The following is a 19,763-nucleotide window of genomic DNA, read 5'->3' on the forward strand; positions in this document are numbered from 1 at the left end:
TGCAGACTCTCTGTGTGTAACCCAGCTGTCCTGTGTCTTCGGTTTCCTGTAAAGTTTGTGTGCTCTGGCTGTCTAATCTCCCCTCTGCATGTCCCTAGCTTGTCTCCTTGTCGGAGTGCCACTGGCGTTGCTAACCCTGAGAGCTGCACTTGACTGTCACCCCTCTGCTGAGACGGAGGTGGCTGTTTACTACTAATGGGGAGAGCAAAAGGGGGGGGGGGGGGGGTCTTTCAGGGAGGTTCCCAACACACAACATAAAACTGGCCGGACTCCCTCCTGTCATGGAAGTTATCAAGAGTTAAAAGCTCAGCCGCCTTCACCTCTGCCAAGAATCACCCCTGCCAAGGGAATGTGAAAGGAGATTTGTTCCAAGCCTGAAATCTGGACTCTTTACACGCGATCTGAACTTCACTCTGCCTTTGGAACACTGAGAGTCATCGGATCCCGTCCCTGGGCACTGCTCTGTAGAGTCCCCCTGCAAGCTGCAGATTCAAGGTGTAGCGTTCCTACAGGCTCTTACACACAGTGAAAAGGGCGAGGGAACTAAAGTCAAGTGGACAGAAGCAGTGTACTGCTGATGAAGACAAACGCCAAAGCATTTGACCACTTTACTTAGTTTCTTTTAAGTTGAACCTTTTGAAGTTATAGATGAATGAACTACATATTAAAATCCTAGAGACCTACAGCCTCGCCATAGGCATGCAGTATGCTCTGCAGTGAAGCAATCGTTCTTGAGGTGAAAAAACATTTGTGAGAGAATCGCCCCCGTTTGTTTTGGTATTGCTGCATTTCTTAATGCCTCGCTGCTAGGCTATTGGTTTGCTTGGTTGTTTGTCCAGGAGCCTGTTATCTACTCTCTCAGCTCCCTCTCCTGGGTACAACAGATAAAGTTATCAGCTCTGACTGCAGTACCAGCACACACGGCAGCAAAGAGCAAAAACACCCAGGAACGATAAACAGCAATGCCATTTCAATACGTAACTCCAGAGGGGTCCAGTACAGGGTCCGGCGCACCGGCCAGCCAGGACTTGCGTGTGGCACTGAGACCCCGGGGCTCCTGGGCTGTAGTTAGTGAGTTTCTATGAGAGCTGGTCAGTGAGAAGGGATCTCCGTGTCACTGCTGATGCACCACATCTCACCCCCCACCCAACTGCATTACAGGCTTCGTCCAACAACGTTCTGGCTCCTAGTCTGAACTGAGAAGAGCCAGTAAACGTTTTCTCTCGCTCTTGAAATCATGCAGCCAGTCGAGGGCTGCCAGCAGTTCACCCAAATGCACCGTTAATTAAAGAAATCCAACGCTTTAACAAAGCGCCTGGCAACCAGCGTGGAGAAACAAGACTGCCTTCTGATGGTCACCACAGAGGAGTCCTCGTGGGGTTCCCAGCAGGGAGGAGAGGGGCGGTCAGGCAATGCAGTGCTGTACCGCATTTAACATACCAATTACAAACAGCTTGAGGAATTGTGCTCACACTTTTTAATGTGGTTTGTTTTAAATAGTCCAACCGCACACTGTTACAGGCCTTTACAGAGCTGTTCCCCATGAACAGCTTTAACTTTAGGAAAGGCACAGAGCTGTGTTCACAGTGCTCGAGATGGAAACAGATGTGTAATCTCAGAGCTGCCTGGAAGTGTTCTCCCACCAGTCTGAAGTTAACTAGCTTATGAGCAAGTGAAAGGTTCTAATGCACTTTCTCAGCTTTCTGACAGCGGAGGGCAAAGTGCTGTTTGATAAATGCACTAGATAGGAATATTTCTTCTGGCAAACATGGCTGCCATGCACACAGCAAGCTTTGATCAAGCAGGGGAATTGATTAGTGTTTGGTGTCAATCCGTGAGGGCAGAAAGTACTTTTGCGACACTGGAGAAGGAGAAACTGCGGGGGGTTTCTGTGTGTCTGTGTGTGTGTGTGTTTTTTTGTAGCCTGTGTGATAATTTTGCAGTTTATCTATCTAATGCATTACTTTAATTCCTCTCTGAGCTTTCTTTGTACAGTATCTGCCTTATTACCATATATGAATTGTTCTGTGCCACACTTGTAACATACTGCACTTTTACAACGCTGACTGAAGTAATTTGGTTATTTGTACAAAGGCTACACGACCGGTTTCTGTATTAGAGACCTTACACTGCCACCTGCTGGTAAAGGGCAACACTGCAACGTGTGTTTGTGTGACCAAGAGAGGCAAGAGAAATCAGCATTCTGCTTTCTTTTCAGGCTTTGTGGCGACATCTAGTGGCCGTTTGGTATAATGACAGGTCCAATAGCAGTACCTGCCATTTTAAGTTTAAGCATCCTAATCTACTGCATTTCTCAAGCGGGCTCCGCTCTATCGATGAACTCATTATAGCTTTTTCATTGATAATATTTAGAATAGCTCTGCTTTCTGAATACACACAGTCGTCGGTTTTAATCGTGCGGTGTTCGTTTTTGTAATGGTGTTTTAAAAGACTCACCGCGCTGATCTCGTATGTGTTTGTTTTATTACATTAACATCTTGAAATACATTTTTTGAGAGACAAAACCCGCAGCGGAAGCAACAGTAATTCTCTGTAAAGAACTGCAATTCCACGAGCTTGCGTGGAGAGATCATCTGATTACATTACTGATTACATCACAGCGTTTTGGCAAAATAAAAAAATTACCGTTTGAAACTGTCTAATGGAAATGCCGGAATTGTGTAATTATTATTATTATTCGTTTTTAATTATTTTAATTGCATTTGTTACCCTAGCAGCATGTTTTTTTTTCTGTATTGCTTCTGTTAAATTGGCGTACTGGTTTCATTAACTTACCGTCACTGTTAAAATGCATAATCAAAATACTCAAAAATAATAAATACATCAATCATATCTCCTTTCTCAAACCTGAAAAATATATACGTGTTGATTCCCTTGTTATACCGTGGAGCAGCCTTTGTGGATAACACACGTTACATTTAGTTTGTGCGTGTGTTTTTAACCTCGCTTACCTAGGGGGTGTGTGTATATAGCTCAGCAGAGATCAGACCTCAAAATCAAGCGATTCTCAGCTGCCAAGCACCGCCCTCTCTTTAAAAACCCTCTGTCTGTCTCTGGGCTAGGGCGTATCGTTTTGTGAGGTCATTCATTGACGACTTCGGTTTATAAATAGTTGTGCTCACTGCTTCTAAAAATAGCCCGGTATATAAAGTCAGGCGCTGGGAGCCCGATACCTCCAGTGCAGTCGGATAGACGTCGGGAAAGCACAGCGGCGGAGTCTGTGTTACACAGGCTTGCGTCACCCTCAGTCTTTATAACTCAACAGCAAACGACTGTTATTAGTGCTAAAGCTGCAGTTCTACCTCGAAAAACTGAGAACAGCGACTTCTCGATTCAGGAGCCGGATGCACCCACCAAGGCTCGGAGCCAGAGGAGCTGGAAAGCTGATAAAACATTGTAGTTTACAGTTTCACTTACAAGACAGTCTGGGTGGGACTCGGAGATGACTTCGCTTAGTGTGACGTCGCGTTTCCTTTCTCTCTCTCTCGTGTGTTCAGTTCACAAGCGAAGCCCCGTAGAATGAGTTCACAGGCGTGTAAGGCAGGGTTTCTCTACACCTACAGCACGATATATAGATTACACTTTGTAGCACACTCATTGTAGTGTGTTGTGCTGCGTTATAATGGTATTTTTTTCCTACATTGCATGTGTTTTTAGTCCGTGCACCGCCTTCCTTATACTGTGTTCGTCTTCAGTCAGGGTTGTGGAAGTGGTACACAGTCAGAGATGGTACTTTTTAAAGCCAGGGTTCAATAAAAAAAAACAAAGGCAAGTAAATGATCTTAAAACGAGCAGGATTGCACACGTGGGTCTACAAAGGATGCACATGGAATCCAATCAGAATGTGGGGTGGGCCAGTTCTGTATATATATATATATATATATATATATATATATATATATATATATATATATATATATATATATATACACACACACACACACCACATGGGCTTATAGAAAGGGAGAGGCACTTGACTCATGCCAGACCAGAGTGGTATCCTGAGCCAAGCGCTGTGCTGTAGGACAGGATGAATAGCAGCCTTGTTCGACCAGGGAGGCTTTCAATGGGCATGCTAACCATTGCTTTACATCCCTTTTATTAATCCTACTTATTTCCTACCAGCGTTATTACCCACTATTACCCTATTATAACAGCGGCTTCTGCTTTTCATTCTTGGTGTTATTATGTTAATTCAGGAATACGTAGATGGAAAATCATTCAAGTTCAAAGGCTTGATTGCTGAAGGTCTCCCAAACGCATTACTTTTTTGAATGTTTTTTTATTATGGGATTGCAATAGATGACCAACAAAGGATTCCTCTTTTGTTTGGTCAGTGGTCTCGCACCGTGTCCAGTGGTCAATGGGAGAGGCGGGGTGCTCGTTTGGGCTTGCTTAGAAATGCAGAAACCACCTTCCTCAGCTTACAAGCTGGAGAGATCTCTCACTTAGTGCTCGCTTATACAAATAAATAAAAAGAAAAAAAGAAAAAACTGAAAATCAACACCAGAATAAAAACACTTGACAATTGTTTTTAACCAAACCTCACAATATCCGCTTTTATTACCAGCATTGCATATTAAACGTGGATCTGTTGGTTATATTAACAGTAATTTATTACAGAAAGTTACTAAGCTTTTATACAAATCAATTTCCACTCTTTATGTGTGCGTGTGAGAAACCGTGTTCACTCATCAACCCCTTTTTGTTTTTATTTTCAAATACTTTTTTTGTTTGTTTTCTTTTCTTAAAAATTACACAGAGACACACACACAAGTTTAGCATTTAGGAAATCCACTTTTACAAAAAACAGTGTGACTCGTAAATCAACTACAATTTAAAAATACAAATAATAATAAGTGGAAGCTGGAATAAACACGAGGCCAATGGTTTCCTTGTCCGGTAAACAGACTCGAGAAAACAGGTAGACATTTCTACTTCTATCTAGGGGTGTGTGAACGGACAAGATGCGATGGGACACGCAGGACCAGAGAGAGACAGGACAGGTGAACGCAGGACCAGAGAGAGACAGGACAGGTGAACGCAGGACCAGAGAGAGACAGGACAGGTGAACGCAGAGCCCAGGAGAGCTGCACTTAGACCAGCTCTAATCAAGGCGTTCTGTGACCAACAACACAGGTACAGCAAACATACAAAAAAAATAATTAAAAAAAGCATTTAGTTTAGAGTGTTTTTTAATTCTGGTAAACTACTTTCCTTTTCATCTTTGTGTTTTTAAAAAAAAAAAAAAAAAAAAAAAAAATGGAACTTGTTACAGATAATTGGGGGAAAAAAAAAATATATAGAGACAACTGGAAGGCCAGATTACTCAAAGACACTAGGAACACACTAGGATTAACAAACATCAATTGGAGGGTTTGAAATCAAGTTGATGGCTGTAGAGAGTGAGTTTGGGGACGGGGGGGGGGGGGGGGGCCTGGGCTCGCCTGCTTTCTCCTTTCTCTGGGAGTAAAGACACTTTCATTTTGTTTAGTTTCTTTACAAAAGAAGGCATTTTGATTGTTTTTTGCCACGTCGGGCCTGTAGCGCCGCCCTGGTGGCCATCTCGAACACCTCCCTCACGCCGTCCTTTGTCTTTGCTGAGCACTCCATGTAGCCAAAGGCACCGATGCGGTTTGCCATGTCCCGGCCCTCCTCCGGCTTCACTGGCTCCTACAGGGGGAGAGGAGAGGGCTGTGAGCTTCCCCTTAATCTCCCACACGTCTAACACAAAGATGAACCCTGTTTAAACATTAACAAACTATCTGAACCAATTCAAGTCATCCTGCAAAGCCCTCCATTATGCTGCTAATAAAACCACATGTGAAAGATTCAACGAATACCCTTCCACTGTACACATGGTGCTACATTAAAAATACAGCCGACCTCTATATGGGACCCTGCTGAACTGTGTATCTTTTTGAATCCCCAGTTCAGCCCCGTCTGGCCCTGGTTCAGACGAGTCTTGCAAATCGCTGCCCTGCTCCCTGTACCTGTTTCATCTTGGCCAGTTCTCGGCGTGTGTGCTCGTCGTTCCGCAGGTCCTTCTTGTTCCCCACCAGGATGATGGGCACATTCGGGCAGAAATGCTTCACCTCCGGAGTCCACTTCTCCGGGATGTTTTCTAAAGAGAGCATAGTTAAAAACCTGCAGGGAAACCCTGGGTGCCTCCAGGGCAGATTCAGGGCCCTTGCTTCCACTGCGCTGTCAGGATGAGGCTTGACTTATTTAAATAGTAAGGTTCAGATGTGCTGCTATAATAGCGCGATCTGGAATGACAGCCGTTTCAGATTTTTATTTTACTCTTAAATGCATTCGTGTTCATACTGTGTGTGTCCCTTAAGCTGGCTTAAATGAAGAGGCACATGCAACACAGCTTAATAAGAGGAAGTGGAAAATGCATTAGTTAAACCAGTTGAAGATCACTTTAATCCAAGGGGGATGTGCAAAATAAATACATCTAAATACTGTGCTATTACAGTAGCTGTTTTACATTTTGCCTGAGAGAATATCTTTTTTTTTTTTTTGGGCACTAGACCAAATCTACTTTTCCCCCACGCAAAACAGCTGTGAGACTGCGTGCTGCAGCTTAGTCACAGACCGTGTAGGTGTATTGAGCAATGCAGTGACTCGAGGCGAGTTAAAGGAAATGAAATCTGCTTTCAAAGGGTACAGAATGAAACTGCACCATACCTCCATTGTACGATGTGAACAGAACTACTGTGTTGCAAGGCAGACTTCTCACATTTACTTCTCTTAACAGCATTTGCTATTTTGATTACTTATCCAATATGTTCACATTGCAGGCTTAAACAAACAAACAAACAAACAAACGCACTTGAACTTCACCACACAGAGCGGCTGCGTGCCAGCCGCACACTTACCTGCTTTGATTAAATTATCCATTGCAGCAAAGACAGCCCTGAAGGAGTCTGAACTGCAAAATGCTTACCTAAACTGTCTGGACTGTCTATGGAGAAGCACATGAGGATAACGTCTGTGTCGGGGTAGGATAGAGGCCTGAGTCGATCATAGTCCTCCTGTCCGGCTGTGTCCCAGAGAGCCAGCTCCACCTTCACGAGAGAGAGGAGACTTAGAGATCCTTCACTGAACTCATTTTACTGCTCGAGGTTCATCGCGGGTTACAGATTTCTAGATTCAGACTGGTTAGTGTCTTGTTAATACGCTCCACAATGCTTTGTCGAGAGAGACCGGGCGTCCCCCAACTCGGGCATTGTAACAGCATCCTACACGAGGCCCATTAGATTCTCTGTTAAAACCGGACGGCCTGGGAACCCCATGGGGGTGGGACAGCTCACCTGTTTGCTGTCCACCTCGATGTCTGCGACGTAGTTCTCGAAGACTGTTGGGACGTAGACCTCTGGAAACTGGTCCTTACTGAAGACTATCAGCAGGCAGGTCTTTCCACAGGCCCCATCACCCACGATCACCAGCTTCTTACGGATCGCTGCCATGCCTGCGGAGACAAAGCGCCAGGGTCAGGGCGTGCGTGCCACGCAACAGGACAGGATGCAGGGCTACCCTGGGACTGGTCTGCTTTCATATAGGAGACAGCAAGGCAACAATAGCAGCTGGGATTGAAGAGGTTTGGTATTTCAGTACCTATCATGATACAGTTTCTAAAAATAGCTCTTAATTACAGAATTACAGTGCTGCCTCATTAAAACACTCGGCATGCTGCAGCACTCACACCCACCGACCAGAAACCAAGAGTAAAACCTCTGGGTTTTTTTTTTTTTTTTGGGCAAGCAACTATATATTTTGATTTGGAAAGGTAAACAGCAGGCACCTCTTTTAAAAGGTATTTTTTAGATCATGAGATTTTTACACCTACTGCAACAGCCAGTTGGAACATATTGTTATTTTACCATTTCCTCAAATAAATTTTTTTTTTTAAAAATCACAGAATCAAAGTTAGCTGAGACTTGGTATTGGCTCATTCACTTCAGCCTCTGCATGGCACCCAAATCCTACAGTCAGAGGAACAGAGTCACCCAGACTGACACACCCTGTACCCCACACACCCCCACACACTCCTGTAGAAGCTCATGCATCTTCTTATTAAACTCACCAGAAATCAAACTGCTATGCAATGGGAGCCTTACTTCCATTACTGAAGCAGTTTGCTTAATGCCAGGGAGGTGCACACTGATGTCACCACACTTACACCACACCCCTGCCCCTATCCTGAAAGCACCAGGATGTGCTGCACAGCACAGCATTTAGGGAACCGCAGTTTATAATAGGAAATGCCATTACAGTGCCATCTACACCAAAAACTAAAACTACAGTCCAGTCCAGGTTTTCACTCCAAGCACGTTCTAATATAGTTCATTGAAGCTGCTAAGAGGCAATTAACTAATTTAGGACCTGGTTGAAATAAAGACCAGGACTGGATCTCAACGGGCAGAGTTGAGTACCACTGTCTTAGACAGTAGAGTAGTACTGTGTAGCAAGAACACCACTTCACAAATAACTAGAACGACAGACTGTGTTTCTCTGTTGTGTATATACACAGGGATGGAAATTAGACTCCTGATGCATTGCTGTTTCACACGCTCCAGGTTTGAATACAAGCCTGACTATAAAGCTCAGGTGTGTCCTATTAAAATCCCGCAGTAAAACCAGGAATGGCTCAAACTGCAATGCAATGGGAGTCTTACTTCTATCCCTGATACAGTATGTGTTTGTTTTAAATTTAAAAGTTACAATTTCGGAATGGAGAGAGACTCGATTCAATACACAGAGCATCCTGCCACGGTCGTATTAAAAGGTCACTCAATGCACCTGGGTTTTCCATCCCGTGTGTACAGACCTACAGGAGACACAACAATGAAAAACAATAGCGATTCGTAGCGTGCACAGACACACACACACACACACACACACACGCACACACACACACGTGCAAACGGGCTGTCCCTCGCTTGCCATGCAAATGCAACCCATGCGATGTGGACCGATAGACAGGGGCCACACTGCCAGGCAGTTTCAGTCAGGACGGTCAAGACTTTGATAGAGGGTCGACAGGATGGACTTTGGTCGATACATTCTCAGAAGTGATGGCTTACAGGAAACGATCACGTATCACTGCAGAACAATTTCAAACACCTTCCAGCCCAGGTCACTGAATCCACAGCAGTGCAGACAGCCCACGGTGCCTCACGCCCCACACAGGCTGCTGCTGCTGCTGCTGCTTCATGTCGTGTCTTGATTGTAGCAGCCGAGTTGTTTTCCCCTTTACACACTTAAAACTACAATATTCAAAACTACAAATATCAAAATGATGTCGGCGCACTGAGAAATAGAAATGCTGATTATATCAAGTACTTTCACTTCTCCTACTAGATCACTCTCCGTCTAGAATAGAGGATCTCTTTCGAGCAACTAAATACTGTGTTGATTAGAGATTGCAGTACAGGTGAAAGACTAATGGAGATGTTTAATTGTAAATCCAGCGTGGTAGCTATACAGCAGCCTCACTTTACCTGAGAACACCTACCATTCTCCAGTGTTACATTAGGAACTTGACAATGTCTTTTAATGTGATGTACAGTTAGTCAAGATTAGTGCTAACTCCCAGTCTGTGAACCTACCCCTGTGTGTGTTCCATAATTCTGCTCTCAGTGTCATGTTGGGTTTAAGGTTTGCCTTATTTCACCCCTTCCTTAAAAAGAGCGAGTAGATAGAGGAAACGATCACATGAAGAAAAGGAACTTTGATTATCAGAGTCAGAACAGCTGCCCCTCCACCACGACCCTACAATTACAAGCACAGCAAAAGGACTAAAGTCACAACATCCTGCGTCGCTCCAGATACCTTTACAGTGTGTACCAAGCAAACGAGCAGACTGCCTTAGTATAGTATATTCAGTATATATCCAGAACAGCCCCAGAGCCAGACTGCCAGCCAGCGCAACTCCCGAGCCAAACTACAACAGCAGCCGAAATTCTTCATGAAAAGTGCTAGTTCGGGTCGGGCTGTATTTATCATTCAAGAACCAATCTGTTAGGAGGAAAATCAAGTGATTGTGTTGAAAGCCTGGATTGCATTGCCAACTGTTCAAATACAGCTTTGCTGTACAAAATACTTCCCATGACTAGTTAACATAGGGGGAAAAAAAATAAAACTACAGATTTGTTAATCAAATTGTAATATAAAAGGCGTCACAAACCTGTGATGGGAATACACATCAGCCTGCACGAGCTCACAGATTCACTTTCATTCAGTCTGGAGGAACCACACGATTAAATCAAATAAATAAATGACTCCATCACACAAGGCAGTGTGGAAAGTGGGAGGAAACAAACACAGCGATTCAAAGCCTTCCAGAGCAGCTTTCCGACTCAAAACGCCCAACACTGAAACACAAGGCAGCTTTGAGTGGACCGCGCACTCAATCCCTGCACTGTGCGGCTCTCAAGCAGGCTGTTTTGACTCGCAGCAGAAGTTTGTTACAGAGGAACTAGAATGAGAGCCAACGCTTGACTCACAAGAAGACTGAACCATCCTGCCCAGGAAACAGACTCCCTGCAGAAACCTGACGCATGAAGACCAATTCACTACTGTATGTGAAGATGCACTGTCCCTCCCAAACACTTTCTAAAACACATGTTCAAGAAGCTTGTTACCTTTTACTGTAAGGAAGCTGAAAAATATCAGTTCAGTTTTACTCTTTTTATTTATTTCTGGCCTAAAACAGTTTGAATAAGTCACTTATAACTTTCTACTGCTGCAAGTAGCGTGTTCTTTTATGGAGGGGAAGAACCTGTGTCCCTGCAGAAGACTGTTTTACAATTTAGGAGTTTAGGCTGCTCAATGTTACAGCACTAGGAACCGACACAAAGGTAGGTACCTAGAAAACATGTTAAATCAGGCTGGGACCTATTGAGGGGACGAGGCTGCGAGTAATAGACTATACTTTACCATGCTAACATACCCATTGCACAGCAGTTTGATCCATTCCTGGTTTTGCTATGAGTTTAATAAGAAACAGCTGAGCTTGTTACCTACTGTAGCTAATCAAGCTCATAGTAAAACCTGGAATGGGTGAAACTGCTATGCAATGGGTGTCTGTCTTTTCAACATATCAATATTTATTACTATAGCAATGCAGGTCCTTGCATCCAATAAGGTTTGTGTCTTACAATTTACACTGTAAATGCAAGATGAAAATAGTTTAGAACATTCTGTAAAACCCTCCCCTCTGTTGAGGGATCCTGTCTCGACTGTGTAGTGTAAAACCTTCCCCTCTGTTGAGGGATCCTGTCTCGACTGTGTAGTGTAAAACCTTCCCCTCTGTTGAGGGATCCTGTCTCGACTGTGTAGTGTAAAACCCTCCCCTCTGTTGAGGGATCCTGTCTCGACTGTGTATTGTAAAACCCTCCCCTCTGTTGAGGGATCCTGTCTTGACTGTGTAGTGTAAAACCCTCCCCTCTGTTGAGGGATCCTGTCTCGACTGTGTAGTGTAAAACCTTCCCCTCTGTTGAGGGATCCTGTCTTAACTGTGTAGTGTATGCCTATTCTGTTTGTTTTTTTTGGTATAGGAAATATTCTGACGGATAGGCCCTAGGAAAGTGTACCAATGATGCTGTTTCCATTGGCATAACGAAAAGCAAATAAACCACAACTTACTGATGTCAGAGGAACAAAATCTACTCCCATTTACAAAACAAGCATCTGGTGCTGTTTATCTGGGCATTACCAATACAGCCAAGACTCCGGCATCACCCAAACTGTACCTCAGCGCAGAACACACCACTGTGTATGTACAGCGGTGTGAATCACCGTTCAAAATCAATAATTCAACATTCAAGCAATAAAACTGAGTTATCTTGATCGGAGCAAACAGGACTGCATCTTTAACTTGTTTAAGAGGCATAGGTACATTTCAGGCAGAACCGCAACAGTGTTTTGGAAATCGATAATATATTTCAACCTTACCACCGTGCATGAAGCTTTTCTTCACAATGCGAGCCTTCGTTACAAAAAAATGAATAACTGGCCGGACTAAGCAAACCCCCCCCCCCCCCAAGTTACACTGCCAGGACCAGTCAGTGACTGCACAGGTAGGTCTGGATCGTTATATACACGCTTTCCACAAACCAGAACTCTTGTTTTATAAGACGACAGCAAAGTATGCCCTCCTAGAAAAGGTGGTAACAAGCTGCTGTACATTGTACAGGGATGGTGATATGACTCGCATTGCATAGCTGTTTCAGTCCAGTCCAGGTTTCATGACAAGCTTGATTAGCCGCAGTATATAGGTAACCAGCTCGGGCGTACCATCCTAAATTCATAGTGAAACTAGGAATGGATCAAGCTGCAATGCAATGGGAGTCTTATTCCCATCCCTGTAGTGCCTACTGCAGTACCCCAGGTTAGCAGCTGCAGAGGGACTGACCCACCTGAAAACACACATATAAAAACACAATGCAATTAACAAGTGTACTGGGGGAACCACAGTAACGTCATGTGGATCTCTACAAGATGTCAACTCGTTTCAGAACAAATCACAGTGCCGTGTCAAGTTGCTAGACTTGCAGTGGCAGTCAGATCCTGTCATTACAGCAGCCATGTCAGAAGGGAGGAATCTGAGCTGAACGATTCAAAAACGCCGGAATTACGCAGTGCTCTATCAAGCGTAAGATATTTGCTCCGTTTAGAACCGGTTTCGGTTAAACCCAAGCAACAATCACAATATTCATCGCAGCGGTGGCAATTTGAAAAGCAAACGTTTCTAAAACGTCACAGCCCACGTCAACAGAGTGGCCATAAAAAAACAAAACATAAAAACACAGTAACATGAGTGAAGCGCGTAGTGGAACTGCTAACTTTAACTGGTGAGCCTCGTACTATTCAAGTGGAGGGCACGCCCGGTCTTGTACTATATATCCCTAAATCTGTAACACGACCCCGGCTTGTGAAAATAAGTAACTCCGGCCAACCTTACTTGTGTATCGCAGGGCTTTTAAGATGTTCCCACTATCCACACCAAGGCAAAACAAATATTAAAATGTCCACACTGGCAGAAGTGAAGCTAAACGTGTTTTCACCCAACGCCCCTCGACTCCATACAACAGCCGCGTCATTATTATTATTATTTTTTATTATTTTTATTATTATTATTATTATTATTATTATTATTATTATTATTATTATTATTATTATTATTATTAAGGGAAGCTCGTTTGGAGACAGAGGGAAACTCGGTCTTGTAAATAATTGTATTGCATCGTCCCGGTGATTTGACCCACATGGGCCCGGGAAACAATCCCCGTGTGTGTTTTTAACCCGATTTTCCTTGGGCTGGGTCACATCATATCCCCCCTCCCCTCCCAACAGCAAGATGGCGTCAAACAGCAACAGATGGCTGTTTTTGTACCTCGGGTCGCGGGTCGTGTTGTACAGGAGGAAGCGCCAGGCTGGGACTAGTCCTTCGTAAATCTCGGCGTTTTTGTGGTATTGTTTCGCCCACCAGATCAGTATCAAACAACATCGCCATCGTCCACATCACAGCACCAATAACACTAACGCTACTTTAAAACAAATCGATACGTATTTAAAAACCGGGCTCGGAATCAAAACAAAGAGAGAAGGCCTTCGGTATTTTGAATCTAGACTTAGTGAGCAAACAAAACGACTAACACACAGTCCCAGTCCGAAATGTGCAAGTACACCCAACTTACTACCAGATCCGGCCCTTAATCTAAGGAAGAAAAAAAAAAAAAACTTAAAAAAAAAGTATATTTAAAACCTTCCAACACTTTCCCGCTGTTACTGGCAAAGCATTTATTTTATATAAAATAAATCACGATGTTTACACGTGCAATATAAATATTATATATATATATATATATATATATATATATATATATATATATATATATATATAGGCAAGAAAAGGCTGTGTATTTACAATGTGTCACCGGACTAAAAAATCTCATTTGTTTGGTTCTATTTATTTATTTAAATATATTTTACTGAAATGTGCCTGTTGTTACTAACTCCAGTTACAATACATATACTCTTGTGACCAATGTATATGAAAATCATGATTCATATCCGACCAAAGAAAATATGTTATGCGGTTCTGTATTGATCAGCGGTATTTAAAAAGTAACAACAAATAAATTAAATATTTAAAACAGACATTACTACAAACAAACGGCAAATGTGTACAGTTTGTGTTCAATCTTCATAGACATTTCAAATACCAGTCTCCATTTGGGTGACATCATTATATATCTTTTGTATATTATGCATTTTAAACGTGATATTTCAGATTAGGCAATGTAATCTCAGATAAAAAAAAAAACACACGTAGACGGCGAAATAAATCGTAAAAGAAAGTCTCAATAGCACTTTTAAATAACACACATCCGGATTCACTGACCAAGGGCTGTTTCTGTTGTTGCAAAATAACATTTCAAGAAAAGGCGAATCGTTCGAGTTACACGAACAAGACGAACCAGCGCGTAGGGCGGAAGCTTCTTAATGTCGTACTCGCCGATAGGAAAAGAAATGCGGAAAAAAAAAAAAAAAAGACATTAATACAACTTTCAAACACCGCCTTTCTACCGTGAATCCCACAAAACGGGCCGCTGAGCGCTAGGGTCGACGACGACGCTGTTAAATTGCGCTTACCTGTAGTTGTGTTGCAGTTTTTTGTGTTTTTTTCTGTATTAAAATCCCCCTGTTTCGCTCTGCCTCTCCGTTACAATAAAAACCCGGCTCTCGCGTGTGCGCGCACGGGCGGGAGAAGGCGCGTCTCCGCCTCTTCTTGAAGGGGGGGGGGGGGGGGTAGCGGGCACGAGCACGGGCCACGCCTGCACGGCCACGGGGCGAGGGGGAGGGGGAGGGGGTGTTACACACAGAGACGGGATAAGTCTCATAGTGCATAGCAGAAGCGCCCACTCCAGGTTTTACTACGTGCTTGATTAATAAGCTAACAGTAAAACCAGGAGTGGATCACACTGCCATGCAATGGGTGTCTTTTTATAGCTATCCCTGATTTATAAGTCTTGAGAAAAATCTCCTAATGATAAAAACAAACGTCATTCTATCAAAACAATTAACTCGAAATCCCTTTATTTTATTTTACATTACCCATTTTCCCCAGCAAACATAATTATTAAACCGGTTTCTGCACTTTCAACTCGTTTGGGCACAAACTGTGACGGGCCTCACATCACGTGATGCTAATTCAGCATCCACAGAAACAGATTCGATAAATAAAAAATAAAAAAAAATAATAAATAAACAGAACGACAAGTCAGTTGCTAAATTAACATTCAAGCGAATCTCGTTTCTTGAAAATAAGACGTATACAATTGTAGAATTTGTGTACGTATATATATAGAAAATGTCGTTTCAAGCAGTAATAAAATCTGCTAACACGGTGTGTCCGCCACAGTTGTCCTAAGCAGGAAAATGGATGCTGGTGACGGAAGGTCCTGACAGTTTCCCCCCAAACCCGCAGTGTGTTGACATGTAGTAATGCTGGGAGCCAGCGCTGTGCTGCAGCAATGGAGGAACCGTGGAATTTAGAGTGCGTCTCTTATGCTGTAGACTGCCTGCTGTCCTTCGTCACGGAGTTTGTTCAAGACTGGGACGGCAATGATATGAGAGTGTCGATCTTCAAAATACTCCTGGGCTGGCTGCTGATCAGCCTGGTATCCATTCACTTTGCATGGAAAGTGTACGGGATCACTGTCAACGACATGTACCACCGGCAAGGTGAGCTGAGTAGCTGGGGTGATGTTATTATCATCAGAGTGCTTCAAACCAGTACAACACCTACTGGCAGCGGTCTAAGGGGGCTCCTATACCAGTACAAATTACACTACCAGTAAGAAGCCCCAAAACGACTGCTGTCATTGATTAACACCAGGGCTGAAGAAAGATCAATACTGTATTGTATTGACTTCAGGGTTAGAGAAAGTGAATTCGTTTTGTGCAGCAGCCTCAGTGCCAGTAACAATCCTACTGGTAGTAACAGTAAAGAGTGAAAGTGCTATGCAATAGGAGTCCTATTTCCTGCATAGCCACCTGGAAAGGACAGTGACGTGTAGTTTTTGGTAGAAGTTTATATGATGAGAATGCAACACAATTATTTGATGTTGTTTAATGAGCAATGTTTTGCTTGTGGTCTTCTATCACGGTAGATCCTTCTATTCTGTCCTGTTATGTTATGTCCTGTAACTCACTGATATGCGATGGATGGCTGCACTGGAGCCCCTGTTGAATGGCGGGTTGACGTGACGGAGCCCCTGTTGAATGACAGGTCAATGTGACGGAGCCCCTGTTGAATGACAGGTCGATGTGACGGAGCCCCTGTTGAATGACAGGTCGATGTGACGGAGCCCCTGTTGAATGACGGGTTGACGTGACGGAGCCCCTGTTGAATGGCGGGTTGACGTGACGGAGCCCCTGTTGAATGGCGGGTTGACGTGACGGAGCCCCTGTTGAATGGCGGGTTGACGTGACGGAGCCCCTGTTGAATGGCAGGTCGATGTGACGGATGTCTTTGTTCTTCCGCAGGCACTGCTGGCCAGAATGGAGGCACCCCAGAGACAGCAACAAATTTCAGCGGCTGGTAGGTTACCCACGGTGATGGAGAGGGGCAGGGCTTGTGTACTGAGGGGCAGTGGAGACGGGGGGGGGGGGGGGGGGGGGGGGGCAGTGAGGATGGGAGGGGTATGAAGCACTGGCTCACTTGTTTTTGTTGAAGTTGATGGGTAGAGCTAGTGATGCTTTTCTATTAGGAATATGATTGTGTAAGATCCTAGCAAATTCAATATAAACGCAAAGGACTCTCCTTTTAATCTGTGTTAATTTCAAATTACATTTTTATTTTATTTTTTTCCAGGGAGAGTTCTGCCGGGGACGGCTCCAAACCACGACGGGAGTGAGGAGCTTGCTGTGACCCGCCGCGCCTGTGTGACCAATCAGATTGTAGCGCCTTGCATCTCAACCAGTCACATCTGAAGGAGGGTGTTCAGAGACATGTGGCCCCCCCCCTTGGCTCATAAATGTAGCACTTTGCATTTTGTGTGTTTTTTTTAAAAAACAGAACAGGTTTAAACTGGGGCACCAGAGGAAGCAACGAATCCCAAGCCATCCTGACCTAACTAACTGGATATTTATTGTATGCAGGCTAATTCTGTGACACAGTTTAATTCCGCTTGCAGCCTCTGACTTCGCTTCTCCAGCAATGTCTGCATCTGCTCTTCATTGCAATGTATGGTTTTTACATTTATTTTTATCCCTAACTGATATTCGTAGGAACCCGTTAAATACCAAATGAAATGCTCCTTGAAGAAATCCGAACACAAGCTTATTTAAGTAAGCTGATGCATTACATTTAGACTTAACTTTTGCAGTTAACTAAATTATTGTCAGTTATCATAACAATTTAGTTAAAGAGAAAATTAAAATAACTGGTAGATGACACTTAAAAATGCTCCCAAAAATTACAAACTAGCCTCAAACGAGGACGATGGCACTTAATTAAAAACTGTTCCTAGTGATATCAGTGAAAAGTGTGCATGTTTATAACTTACTGTGTATCATATTGTAAATTGTATACAGGACGCAAAGAGAAGCATTCAGAGCTATCTCAGTACTGGAAAGGCAAACTCTCCCCCAGTTTGTAACGATATGAAATCATGCACTGCACGTGAAGCACCTGTTCTCTGCAACGCGACAGCGTTTTAAACCAGGGTAACCCAGCAGTTATTTAGACTGGCTTTTTTTGCACTTTTGATTTTTTTGTTTGTTTTCTGATCCTGTGTTCAGTGCTGTCCAGCTGGTGGTCACTCTGGTCCCAGATGGTACCTTTCCATCCCACACTGGCTCACACCGGGCAGGCACGGTGCTGTTCTTCATCTGTGAGGCAGGGTGCAGACCCACACACCCTCACACCGCGGCCCTGCGCGTTCACCACTGACAGCCACAGTCTGTGGAAGCTGCAAGCTAGTAATGGCTTTCTATCTCAGCACTTTCAGTTGTGGGGTTTGGAAGCTCTGCTAAAGTTAGCGACTCGAATCAATCAATCCAAACCTTTACTTAATCAGAACAATTTCTCATTTACACTGACGACCTGGCAAGAGGCTCACACCACCGCAGCAAACCTCATCAAACACCAATCAATAAGGAGTAAATAAAACACTACTGCCCCATGCCACTTCTGCCTTACTGCTCAGAGGGGCACTGCACTGAAGAGTCTCCGCTCCGCACACACACGCAGCTTTGTAGTTGAAATTCTCTTGTTTTTAAAAGCCCTGTGATGCCGGTGAGTGAGTTTCACATTCCCTGTACTTTGTCCCAGAGAAAGAGGCCGTGGACAGAGAGCGCAGCTGGATAGAAGCTGACCGGGTGATTTGCTTAAATTGACTAATAGAGGCCGCTAGTTCATTCATTTAATTGAAGACAGTAGGGCTCCCTGGTGGGTCAAGGGGGCTTTCAGTTGTTAATTTTTTTTTTTTTTTTTTGAATGATTATTTAATAAAATTATTTTTCGAGACACATTTCCCTCGTCCTCACTGTTTTGTCGGTAGATTTTTGCACTTCAGTTTTGTTGCTGAGCACATTTATTCGCTGCAGTAGATCTCCTGTGTTGTTTTTATTCAGACTCTGCATTAACACTAAGGGACGTGTTTGGAATTGAGGAAGCTTCAGACTTGTTCTCGTGCTACACTGTTAGATGTTGGGGGCGGTATCAAGCTGGGGTAACGTCTGGTAAAGTCCCGTCCGTCACTCACCTCAACACTACATCATTCTGTACACTTCAAAAACCTGACGTGGTGACCCAAGAACTCGAGTGGAAACTTTGAATTGAAAAGTTTGATTAGCTCTTTAAAAACGCGTCGTAGAAAAGTGGGACGTTTTCTGAGCCGTTTGCCTTGTGCTCTGTGTTCCCAGGGCAAAGCTGGCAGACAGCTGTGCAAACAGACTGGCGGTTTGCAGTCGTGTCCGCTGGTGCTCAGTTTTGTGTGTTTTAAATGTCGAACTCCCTTTAACATGACTGATTTGCCTTTTTATTCCTGTTGACGTTTCTTGAACTGTGGATTTTATTAGACCCCCCCCCTTTCATTATACTAATAACAAAGGGGCAGTGAAACGGTAAACAAGATTGATCAAAAGCACACATAACAACAGTGCAGGCTGGTTTCAGAGAGCCAGATGAGCACCGTGGGTAAAGCAGGGTAGAGCAGGGTGAATCTGGATCTGTGAAATCAGCCGAACGAGATCATTTCATTAACACAGGAATATAAAGATCAGCGTCTATGACGGGGGTTCCTCTTCTCTGCAGACCAGCCTGCAGTGTCGAGGGTGGAAGAGTGTCTCTGTGTGGAACGTTGCGTGTACATTATTTATTGTGAGATTTTAAATAAATTCTACCAGTTCTAATGATGAAAGTCTATTGTTTTTATTTTGTACGTCTATGTTATGATCTGTTATCAGTGTGCAGTGACAGTGTATCCACTGGGGCTGCTATCAGTGTGCAGTGACAGTGTATCCACTGGGGCTGCTATCAGTGTGCAGTGACAGTGTATCCACTGGGGCTGCTATCAGTGTGCAGTGACAGTGTATCCACTGGGGCTGCTATCAGTGTGCAGTGACAGTGTATCCACTGGGGCTGCTATCAGTGTGCAGTGACAGTGTATCCACTGGGGCTGCTATCAGTGTGCATATTTTTAATATTAATATATAATAGG

General features: G+C 43.8%; 3 protein-coding genes across 3 annotated transcripts in view; 1 reads left to right on the top strand and 2 right to left on the bottom strand.

Moving 5' to 3' along the window:
• Window positions 1-3,022, bottom strand: part of LOC117412312 (semaphorin-3A) — a 48,187-nt gene extending 45,165 nt beyond the window's left edge. Inside the window, exon 1 of the mRNA XM_058999981.1 lies at window positions 2,973-3,022. The gene's annotated coding sequence lies outside the window, so the exon portion shown is untranslated. The remainder of the gene's footprint in view (window positions 1-2,972) is intronic.
• A 1,527-nt stretch (window positions 3,023-4,549) lies between these two features.
• On the bottom strand, window positions 4,550-14,819 carry LOC117963525 (transforming protein RhoA). The gene is made up of 5 exons (XM_034903958.2): window positions 14,689-14,819; window positions 7,341-7,498; window positions 6,974-7,094; window positions 6,015-6,145; window positions 4,550-5,694 (listed from the first exon to the last, which is right to left on the bottom strand). The coding sequence occupies exons 2-5, from the start codon at window positions 7,494-7,496 to the stop codon at window positions 5,521-5,523; spliced, it is 582 nt and encodes a 193-aa protein (XP_034759849.1). The 5' UTR covers window positions 7,497-7,498; window positions 14,689-14,819; the 3' UTR covers window positions 4,550-5,520.
• Window positions 14,820-15,431: 612 nt separating this feature from the next.
• On the top strand, window positions 15,432-17,459 carry LOC117411873 (T-cell leukemia translocation-altered gene protein homolog). The gene is made up of 3 exons (XM_034019685.3): window positions 15,432-15,780; window positions 16,585-16,639; window positions 16,913-17,459. The coding sequence occupies exons 1-3, from the start codon at window positions 15,570-15,572 to the stop codon at window positions 16,953-16,955; spliced, it is 309 nt and encodes a 102-aa protein (XP_033875576.2). The 5' UTR covers window positions 15,432-15,569; the 3' UTR covers window positions 16,956-17,459.
• The last annotated feature ends 2,304 nt before the right edge of the window (window positions 17,460-19,763 follow it).

This window comes from Acipenser ruthenus, chromosome 25 (assembly GCF_902713425.1).
Source record: "Acipenser ruthenus chromosome 25, fAciRut3.2 maternal haplotype, whole genome shotgun sequence".
In the NCBI taxonomy this organism is placed as follows: Eukaryota; Metazoa; Chordata; class Actinopteri; order Acipenseriformes; family Acipenseridae; genus Acipenser; species Acipenser ruthenus.